The sequence below is a fragment of the Tubulanus polymorphus genome, chromosome 9, assembly GCF_964204645.1.
Source record: "Tubulanus polymorphus chromosome 9, tnTubPoly1.2, whole genome shotgun sequence".
NCBI lineage: Eukaryota > Metazoa > Nemertea > Palaeonemertea > Tubulaniformes > Tubulanidae > Tubulanus > Tubulanus polymorphus.
This window is the reverse complement of record NC_134033.1, coordinates 10,823,766-10,835,061: the sequence shown is the minus strand read 5'-3', so window position 1 is coordinate 10,835,061 and position 11,296 is coordinate 10,823,766. Positions and strand designations below refer to the sequence as shown.

The window sequence follows — 11,296 nt, the reverse complement described above, 5'->3', positions numbered from 1 at the left end:
GAGAGGGACGGTGAGAGAGCTGAGTGAGAAAGGAAAGGGGACAGGGACAGGGATGGCAAAAGGAAGAAGAGAGGGTTCAGGTCTAAGCACTTGTCCGATTGCCTGGGACAAGTATATTTTCATTAGGGGAAGTTGGTTATCAGTAACACTTGTCCACAGGGCTAGTGCAACTTCACGTCTAGAAGCTTTTTCCCACTCGATGGAACGGATGATTGTGACACCAATCGCACTACTTGTGTAGGGAAAGTTGATTTTCCAGAGGGCAAGCGTTATTTCAGATATGCTTTTATTCCTTAGATCGAAACCCTGGGAGAGAGATCTAGGTTTAAGTAAAGCAGATACACACTAGGGGCGATCTAGGCATAGTAGGTTGCGTGTGTACAGCAAGCGAACGTGGTACGAGTCTCAAGACCTAGGTACCGGTTAGGTAGCTAGGCTCGGCGAGATTTCGGTCGATCAAACGCACGTATCCTGAACGTCGGTCGCGTCGAAGTAAATACACAACGAATTCTGAGATTTCGTTTTTTCGTCTTCTTTCAACAGCGCCGAATTCTCGCTCGTCGAAATCGACTCCACCGAATCGTACCGCGACATGTAGACCTGAACCTCGTTCTGATTTACGCCCGATCCGTCGGCAGCGGTTACCTCGCCGCCGCCTGCGCGGCAACTATCGTCGACGACGTCGACCGTTTCTTTGTTGGCTTGTTGCCGTACGGGGCTCGTCGACGGCGAACGTGAGCCGCGGCCTTTGTTGTGTATTCCGTGGCGGGCGATGCGGGCTCGGGCCGTACCGGCGGCCGCCCCTCCTCCGTGTTGCGGGTCGAATACCCCGTCGTCGTGGGACTTCGATTTCGGAATGTAGTGATGATGTTTCTGTAAAAATAGGCGTTTAGAATATTTTCGAAAAAAAAACAAGGCTAAATAAGAGATTTTTGGCGATGGGCCTAGTTGCAAATTAATGGATTAAGCCTAGCGTTTCAAAAGTTCAAAATCATAAGACTAGTCAATAGAGTAGTCCTCAGTCTAGTCTCAGATGTTGACTTCAGCTCTTCTTTCAAATTTATATTTTCTAAGATATTATAAGACAGAACTTAGAACAGTCTCAGATCTAAGTCTTGACTGCGCAACTGTACCCCGAGTTAAAACCGGTGTTATCGATCGGAATGCAGTCAGAACTTCCACTACGATGATCTTAGACTGGTCTTAAAGCAAAGCCATGACTGTTGTGCAACTATCACTAGATTATTCTATTCTATGCGACTAATGTCTATATTGACAAGGTCTAATGTCTATTGCTATGTCTATTATCTAGACTGGCCTAGCTCAGTTTTGGAAGTACATACATGACATAGGTCTTAATAGTTGACCAGCACAGATGGGCAATTAAACTTAAACATCGATTTCTGATCCATTTTACGCAAGGGTTTTTGGTAATTCTACAGTGTAAAATGAATTAAAAATTTATTTATTTTAAAAAGTTGGCCACCTGTGTTGGTCCTTTAAAGACCTTTTTCAGGTATGTACTACTATATCTGATAGTCACCAGATGTCCTCTCAAGCAAAGTTCAAATGGACTAACCTTGGCAGCGGGTTCGGTTTCCTCCTGAGTTGGAGCCAGGCGTTCGTCCTGCGTTCTGATCCCGGCGCTCACCGTCCGGTGCGCCGGCGTTTTACTCGTTTTCGCGCGTTTGATCTTGAACGTTTTGCGCGATTTCGCGTCTTGTCGTTGCAGCCGATGCGACCGAGGATCGAAATCGGGATCTCGTTCGGGAGACATTTCTTCCGCGTCCGACGACACCTCCTGTTGCTCGGGCTTCGTGGGCGGCGGGTGAAACGTACAAGTGCCTGTAATTCATAATTGAGTTGAAACATCGTTCAGCGGAATCAGTGATCTCAGTGAGGAATGTGAGACCTCAGTTTAACTGATATATATATCGTGGTGCTAAGGATCTAGATTTGCTCTGCACCCAGTTCCACAGATCTTTACAATCTGACTCTTATAGTCTTAACCCTTTCGGTGTATCTACACCATGGTGCAGTGTATGAATCGGAGATGGACTTTGTTGCTAGTACGCCGCATGGGATGTAATGATGTTATTAGTTTCTATCTATATTGAAAATCGGCAGCATATAGTAAAAAACACTAGGAACTAACGATACACCACACCACAATGTAGATGCCCTATGGTGGTATACCCGCTATTCAACAAACTGGGGAGGAATTTTAGGAAATTCTTTAATTATCGCCAGCACTTTCAGGTATTAACTAGTCAGCACTGAAAGAGTTAAAACATTGGAAATGAATTATTTCTAAGTTATTCATTTGTCGGTCAAAATTTGACAAAGTTTAACTCTTAAGGCCAAACTTAACTAGCGACTGTGAAACCAGTGGCGTTGGAAGTGCAGCGACTGCAGCAGCGAAAGCCGCGGTAATAATTTATTGAATGAAGTTTTTTTCCTTTGAATAAAAGTAAATTCGCCGCAGCAATATTTAGAACCTGTCCAAAATCGATATTTGGCTGCAGCAATCAAAAATTGCTTCCAACGCACCTGGAAACCTGAGATCATGAATTCTTTTATAAATCATTACACTAACTATTAAATCATGGGACCAGTTGCTCAAAAGTAGGTTCGAGTTAACTGGTGGACTTGTCACTAAGTCAACTAACCGCTGGTTAACTCTAACCGACTTTCGAGCAAGAGGCACTCGTCTGAGAACTGTGGAGCTTGGTGCAGAGTTAATGAATGTCTGAGGAGACTGCTTTGAAGAGGAGTGTTTCAATGGAACTATAACTACGAGTATATTCGTGAGTTGCATGGAACTACCGTAGACATCGTAGAATGTCTCGGATCAGATCCTTAAATCTCTACCAATTGCGGGGGTGTCAAATGCCAAGAGTTTGCTGTGATTCTACAAAGCATTCGATTAGAAAGTTAGGAATATTACTAGGAAGCTAATGATGCGGGATTTTGCTGAGGGAGGAGTTTGTTAAACTCTGTCCAGTGGATTGGGTCCGAGCGAGGAAATTGTTCGCAACATTTTCTCGGCTGCTGCGCGATTCTCAAGATCACGTGTACATCACGATAAATAACACTATATCGTGGGACGAATCCTGTTGAAAATATAAACGAGATTAGATTTTCTGTTGCTTTTTTTTCTTTTTTGGCTGAACCTTCTAGACGTCGGTGAGTATGGCTAGGCAGAGAGAGCTGGGTTTGACGCGTACCGGAACTATATTGAGACTACACACTTATTGCTGCTGACACAGAACCAGGAGACAAAACAATTCTACCACTTATAATAAACACACAGTGCACACAGTAAAATTCACGATTAATAAACGATTAAAAACAGGCCAAGTTTTTTAGGAGTTTATTTCAAATTAAATATCTTTCGAACGATCAAATTGAGTTGATATTCATTCAAATATTTTAATTAGTAAATATTACAATGCTGATATCATCCCGAAGTGGATACTGATGATATTCATTCATTTAATGAATTTCAAATCTTTTTTCTATTTAGATCTTTTTGACAACAAAACTGGGCCCAGGATAATAGCACTGTTACCTGTTTTTACTAAAGGCTAACATTTCAAACTAAAATTAGAACGTTGAAAGATTTTCCTTTATTTCTTACCCTTCGCATTTAAATTAATTGAATAAATTATGCAAGCATTCAAATTAATTGAATAAATTATGCAAATTAGCTGCGAATTCAAAGTCAAATTAATCAAATATATTATAAAATCAAATTCAAATTATTTGAATAAATTATTTACAAAACTAATCCACAATAATTTAACTTACACATTTAGGAAAACATTTCAACTTATTTTTCATTGATATGATGAAAACATTTAAAAAAAATTAAAAAGCTAGCTGAAATTTATCGTCTTCAAATCTTGATTTTTAGCACAATTATACGCGACATGCAATTCATATCAAAATCACACCGTGGCAAGTTGAAACAAACACATGTGCAGCACAAACTGGAACTGTATTTAACATTGAGAGTTTAGAAAAAGAAATGATTTCAATATAAAAACATTGAAATATATTCGATAAGACGAAAATGCGGGTTTTAGATATTATTCTAATAACAAGACGGTTATAACAATTAAAATTAACGACTTAAAAATATATATAAATCAATAAGGTTAATGATAAACTTGGTTAAAAACTTAAAGCTTTTTAAAACATGTATTTGTTAATATGAATTAGGTTTCGTTTGTTCGGTTTTATTTGAAATGATTAATGTAGCTTTTTTCCTTCTCGATCTCGATTTATAATTGTTTTCGTAACGGTCTCAAATGTAGTGTAAGGTGTTAAGTGCACTGCGGTCTAAATGTATATATAAAAGCATTGCGAATAGAATTGGCCGAACGTTCATGAAAATTTTCTTGCCGAAAAATTTCGCCGATGTGGTGTGTTTGAAAATATGGATGAAAACGAAAATCGAAAAATTTGTTTGAAACGAAAACTGAAAATCGAAACTAAAAAACGGTTTTGCGTTGTTGTTCTTCGTGTTGTCGCGCGTCAAACCCTGCCGCACGGTGCCGAGTCATAAACACCAGTCCGGTCGCCGCGTGGTTACCTGACGCGTAATGGCCGCCGCGGTCGTCGTCGTCCGGTATTTCGTACAAAACGGTTTCGATGCTCGTCTCGTAAACGTTATGCTGTTTGGTTATATGAGCGCGACGACTCGCGTAATGTATGCTCGCTTGACGCTGCAGTTTACTGCGAGTGTTTTGATTGGGTATAAATCGGCTAGCTAGAATAATCAATATTCATCATCATACACACCATATATAATATACATATCACAGACACATAGTGATCGATCGTCACCGTCTTCCCCTCCTCTACAGTGACCCCCGTCCATCCCTCTCCACACGGTAACCCTGACCATCTTCTCACCCCCACAGTGACCATGACCATTCCCCCTAATCACTTGGTAACCATGTGACCATCTCCCTTCCGTGATCCTGACAATCCCTCCCCCACAGAGTAACTTTGACCATCTCTTTACCTCCACAGTGACCCTGACCATCTCCCCTCATCACACAATAACCATGCGCCCATCTCCCTTCCCTGTCTGCACAACCGAGTTCTACCCTGAGTTTTGCATTAATCGAACGCATTTCCTCCCGTACATCAGGACCCACGTTCTGTTGATAAGGACCCATCTCTGTGAAGCTGTGCATTTTCTACATAGAACGCTAGTAGTACGTAGCATTAGAAACCCAGAGATGTGTGTGAATGAAGAGGTAAAATTCCACAATGAATCGCGAAAGACGAGTAAAATATAATTCCCACAATCAAGAAATCAAAAAACGTAAAATATTGTAACCTTAAAATTGATTCAAAATCCGACCTTTTGATTTTCAACTAAAAACTATTGCCAAGGATTTCATTCCTTGACAATACTTTTTAGTTGAAAACCGAACATTCTGATTCTTAATCAATTTCAACGTCACGATATCTTAGTTTTTCGGTTTCATGATTGCGGGAATTGTATTTTGCGTGCGAATGATTATTGGTGTTGAAATAACAGTTGCTGAAATCAGAATTACACACAGGAATTCGGCGTGATCCTAAAGTAACTACTGTCTGTCACACTACTCTACGTGCAACGTTTTGGTCCGTGATTTCGTTAATAATCAGTTGATCCGCAAATATTATGCATCAATTTGTTCAGTAAGGATTTCTCATTCAGAAATAAATTATGAACTGGCATGAATTTATTTTTGTTTTCATTTGTCAGCGATTGTTTACCTAGCATACGTTTGCGTAATGCTGAAAAACAGCTTTTGCAACCCGTCACGTGGCGCCACCTACTGTATTTTGTTATGCTAATGAGCAGGTGATGACGTCACTGTTACGTTTCCAAGCATCCGCGGATCAGTTTTTTAAGCATTACGCGAGCGTATGCCGAGTAAACTATCCCTGATAAATGAAAACAAAAACAACTTTAGTGAAAATTGTTGTTTATTTCTGAATGCAAATTCCTTACTGAACAAATTGATGCACGATAAAGGTAAATCAACAGTTTATTAATGAAATTACGGATCAAAACGTCGCATGAAGAGCAGATGTGACAAACAGTAGTGTTACGGGTGCGAAACTACAAATCAGTGCAGGAAAATATCTTCCTAAGCGACGTAACATGTTGCGCAATGTGACATGCACATGTGAAATGTAAATGTAAAGCACTGTGTCTCGATCGATCAATTAACATCGATTATTACCGAAATCGAAGAGACTTTTTGGTCGTTTTATTTTCGCCGCTATTTTTGAATCGAGAAATTAGAGAGAAGTTTGTCGTTAATCACAGTTCCACAATCTGTGAAGCTGGGAAAGTTTCATTCTCGCGGAGAAAATGCCGTAAGCTGGGTTCGAAGTAAGTTATGGTTCGGGTTAGTTTTGGTTCTGGATTCAAATGCACAAACTGCGGTAAATATTAGATAGAAACGGACTTGGATTTGAGCAGAGAATAGCTTATTTATGGTTAATCTAAGGTCGTGGTTAATCGGGGGATTAAACTGATGGATAATCTCAGGATTAAACTTACTGATGAACTCCGCTTCGTCCTGTTGTTTACGCTGGAATTTATTGAGTATCTGGTTGCCGTCGGACGCGGTAATTCTGCGACTGGAATGACGTCTGATGAGTAACGCGGTGTCGTCGGTATCCGTATCGACGCTCTCCTCGTGCCCGCTCTCCGGGCCGCTGGGCGACTGGGCCGGCGTCTGCTCCACGGAGGGCGGGGCCGGCGGAGAGGATGGTATCGGGGGTAGAGGACTCATTGGACTCACTGTTCCTACAACAAAACACATAAAACAAATACATCTAATACTATGGAGAGACTGAAATATTGATGATTTCCAGGTAGCTGAAGTAAAGTCCATTCTGATTGACTAATTTTTCTAGTTAACTATGTAAATCCAATCTGATTGGCACATTTTTCTAGTTACCTATGTAAATCCAATCTGGCTCATCTTTCCAGCTAGCTTTGTAAAATCCATTATTACTGGCTCATTTTTCAAGCTAGTTATATTGTAAAATCCAATCCGATTGGCTCATTTTACAGATTTCAAGCTAATCGACCAATCAAATCGAAGATTTTACAATCTATGAAAAGTATTCTGATTTTTCAAATCAACAATGAGTGCAATCCAACAACCTTGACCCCTCGATGTCATACCTTTACTGTTGCGTTTGTTGCCGAGGGGTAAAACACGGTTGCCGAGTGGTTCCATCAGATCAGCGATACTCGGACGCGGAATTCTAGATATGGAATTCGTCTGCGTCAGATCCAGCGTGAAATCCGTTGTCATGGTCGTCGTCGGTGGTCGGAAATCACCCGCTGTAAAACAGCAGACGAGTCAATACGATTCAGTTATTTATTTATTCAAATTTTTTCCGATACTTTTAGGTTGCGGTACCTACCTCCCCTGAGAGCCATATCTTCTTTAATGATTCTTAGTTCGTTAGCCAAATCGATGAGGATCGATCCACTACATTTAGGAGGGGGTAGCAGGTTACCCTGTAATCTCTGACCGACTAACTGCTGTAGATAATATTCGGCCTCAGTGTCACATTGTAATTTCAGCATCTGCGCAATAGAATAATGGAACAGTACATGAATATAGAAAATTAACGAAAATAGTCAAATCAAACACTATAGAACTCTGGGTCCAGATCTCAAATTACATTGAAAGACCCAGTTCCACAGTTCTAGATCCAGTTGCGCAGTTCTGAACCTAGTTCTATGGTAACGGATTCAGTTCCACAGTACTGGACACAGTTCCACAGTTCTGAATCCAGTTCTATAGTACTGTACTCAGTTCCACAGTTCTGAACCCAGTTCTATGGTAACAGACTCAGTTCCACAGTACTGGACACAGTTCCACAGTTCTGGATCTAGTTCCATTTCTGAACCCAGTTTCAAAGGTTCTGGATCCAGTTCCACAGTAGGGTGTGGATCAAGTTCCACCGTTCTAGGTTAAATTTTTTACTCTTAGGTTGAAACCTCGATAAAATCTGACTCCAGTTTTGAAGACACATAAGAAATCAATTGACTTCAAATCGCTGATTCAAATTTAACAGACGACTGTGAAACTCTGGGAGCTCAATTTAATGTTACGTACTTTGAAATGTATGAAAGGCCTCAGTATAATGTACAGAGGAGGCCGTATAGTGACTAGAAAATCAATAAACTTCCACAGGAAAGCGCCGCCCTGGTGGCGAGCGACAAGCTCCTTGATCGTGACGGCAATACGATGCCACTCCGCCGATAACTGTGATTGGAAGCACACTATAATTATCTTCAAACCTGAAACATATACATACAATATCTTTATAGATTTCATCTTTATTTATTTTCAGGATGTGTAAAATAGGCCTATAGATGATGAAAATGATGAATCAGCCCATTTCTTATGAAAGTGGCCAAATGAAATTTTGTTGAAGTCCCAGGCAAGAATCTAGATGAACAATTCGATAAGCAACAGGTGTATTGCCGTAACAAAATTGACCATATTCACAAGTGGCGGATCCAGGGGTCAAATCTGAGTACTTATCATAGTAATATTATTGTCTCCCGAAAAGCTGGCTGAAGAAATTTGAAATTTCAGGTGCTCTAAGCTCATTGCCTGCCAAACACGTTCTGGTACGTTCGATATCTCCCATCACTTGCCTACCAAAACCGTACTGGTACGGTTGACTTGTTTCATAGCCATAACGATAGATGGCAAATTCATCGCACAAATCCAGTTAGTTTAATGCCTGTTACTACCAAAACAGACTATCATCAGTCATTATATGCAGTGTGTTAGTGATTTCAACTATTGAAATGAGGGCTGAACACGCATGAATGGGCATATTTTCTGCGAAATACCCCCTCTGCACTTCTCTTCTAGTTTTAGTTTTATGAATCTCTGAAAAACACGGGAATCCTGGCGCAAAGCACAGCATTTCCTGAAAAATAGGCCTGGCAGGCAAAGAGTTAAATGCTATCTCGGCAACTTTAAAACAGGAATTACTTTAAAAACAAGTTGGCAAGCCGTGAGCCAGAGGAGTTCCTGTGGTGCACCGATCCACTATGTTAGGTACCACGTGTGCGACATGTATCGCAAAGACAATCATGACACATATTCCATAGGTCACATGCAGGCAAACATTGTCTACATTGAAAATGTTGTGGGGAAATCTTGAGTAACGCTCGAGCAGTACTCGCGGCAGGCTGGATCCGCCACTGTTCACCGGTGGAAAGCGATCGCGCGGATTTTGTACTCACCCAAGAACGCGGTTTGATAAACGGCGTCTTTGAGATGTTTCGAATATTTCTGATCGCTGGCTCCGAGACTGCTCAATCTACCGAGATCGCCGACGTTCAGGTGCTGGTTTTTGCCGGCCGCGTTCTGCGGCGTTCTCGTCGGGGGCAACAGAGCGCTGAGCACGACCGTCAGCGAGAATGAGATATCAATTTGACGAATCTTCGGCGAATCTGAAACGTGATAATCTCGAAATTGTACGATCATATATTTTTTGAAAGGCGCGGAAAAATTTTCATTTTCCATTTTCCTTCTAAGAGGTTGGAATTCGAGGATTACGCAGAGACTCAGTTCCACCTCGATGTTATTTAAGTCTGTAAAAGAATCTGTAAGATTGATCCAACAAGTCTTGGTTCAGTTGTTCAAAAGTTGGTGGCAGTTAACGCATTTGCGAATAACACTGACAAAGTAACAATCAAAACTGCATCAACTCAAACCAAATTATCTTGAGCAACTGACCTTGGACAGTAGAACTGGGGCCCTGGGCAAGCAGCTAACAACAATTTATACTTTAATTCATGCCGAAAAATTGCTGAAGAATTGTGTAAAATCTATGCTACACCAAGGCAAGAAATAATCTTGATTCAATTTTTCTTTCGATTCTATTTGAAAAGATTTGTTCGATTCATTCATTCACTTGCATGCCGAGTATGCATCACACAATGCACTTCACTGATAAAATAATTTGAACTTGAATCAAATTTAATGAATGCTGATAAATTTTGAAGATAAGATCAATTAAAAACAAATTAGGATATTCAGTGTTGATATAAATTTCGAATCATAATGAAGACAATTCATAATTATCAAACTTAATTGAAATGAAAAAATAAGTGATCTTCACATCATGAAGTGATTATTAGAAAGAAGAATTTGCGAAGCCGGTTTTATAAAAACAAGCTCGAGCCGGGGTCTATAAAACCAGGCCTAACACACGACGTAAGTAAGACTGTGAGATACAGCGTGTGTGCGTGTGCGTGTGTATGTGCACCTCAAACTGTGCGTGTCATTCTGTGTAAATCAAACCAACTGACACCTACAGACCCTACAGCTTTCGACAATGTTATAGGAGGGACTATCGGCGGCTGCCATCTTACCGTCGAAGGGTCTATACATGCCGTCAGCCGTACGTGAAATATTTACTGACAAATTAACCCGAATTGCGAAACACACAAAACTTCTGCAATCCATTTATTATTTTCCTACGTTAAAAATGAATTAATCATTTACTTTATTTTCTCAGGGAATTGAAACCCTCAGCCCACAGGGTATCGGTGTATATCCGAAAAGTAACTCGTTTTCCACTGCAAACTTTAAGCGTCCGATACTAAGAGAGGGATGGGAAAGAACGTATTCTCTCCCTCGGTTCAGTTTCGTGAAAAAATTTATGCTAAAAATGGTTGAGTTTGAATTGTTGTCCTCATTGAAAACATGAAATTGACATCTGTACAATTAGGCCACAAACTCAATGTCTTTTTTTGAAAAACTGGACCTGATGGGAGAATTCAAGGCAGTTTACATTATTCTAACCTTCACCCCATGCATAGGTAAAAGGGGTTCTCTAATACAACCCCATGGGAGGGCAGGGTGTTGTTCTATCCTCAGCCCTACATAGGATTTTGGAGGGTTTACAATCTGAGAAAATATAGCAATCATTAAAATACTAGGCATACACACTATAGGGTAGTCGGTACTCACAGTAGATTTTAGCCCAAGGGTCCAAACCTTTTTGAAGCATACAAGAATATGAAACATGAAAGAGAGAGATAGATAGAGATAGAGAGGAGATAATAATATAATAGAGATATATGTATATAGAATAAACATGCAAACAATTAGCTTGTCCTTCATTTATGTAAAGGAACTCACTTTCAACCAATCATAGCCCACGGAGAGCTGCAGACGTATTCAAATTCAAACGCTATGTAAATTTCCAAACTGGAGAGATTGTTGAAAGT

General features: G+C 40.4%; 1 protein-coding gene across 1 annotated transcript in view; it reads right to left on the bottom strand.

Moving 5' to 3' along the window:
* Nucleotides 1-456: 456 nt before the first annotated feature.
* The window catches only part of LOC141910544 (protein unc-80 homolog), a 102,395-nt gene continuing 91,555 nt past the window's right edge, over nucleotides 457-11,296 (bottom strand). Inside the window, exons 41-48 of the mRNA XM_074801236.1 lie at nucleotides 9,302-9,511; nucleotides 8,154-8,338; nucleotides 7,453-7,618; nucleotides 7,208-7,369; nucleotides 6,575-6,823; nucleotides 4,598-4,774; nucleotides 1,580-1,845; nucleotides 457-873 (exon numbers count right to left, since the gene is read on the bottom strand). Of these exons, the coding sequence (XP_074657337.1) occupies nucleotides 457-873; nucleotides 1,580-1,845; nucleotides 4,598-4,774; nucleotides 6,575-6,823; nucleotides 7,208-7,369; nucleotides 7,453-7,618; nucleotides 8,154-8,338; nucleotides 9,302-9,511 (1,832 nt within the window). The remainder of the gene's footprint in view (nucleotides 874-1,579; nucleotides 1,846-4,597; nucleotides 4,775-6,574; nucleotides 6,824-7,207; nucleotides 7,370-7,452; nucleotides 7,619-8,153; nucleotides 8,339-9,301; nucleotides 9,512-11,296) is intronic.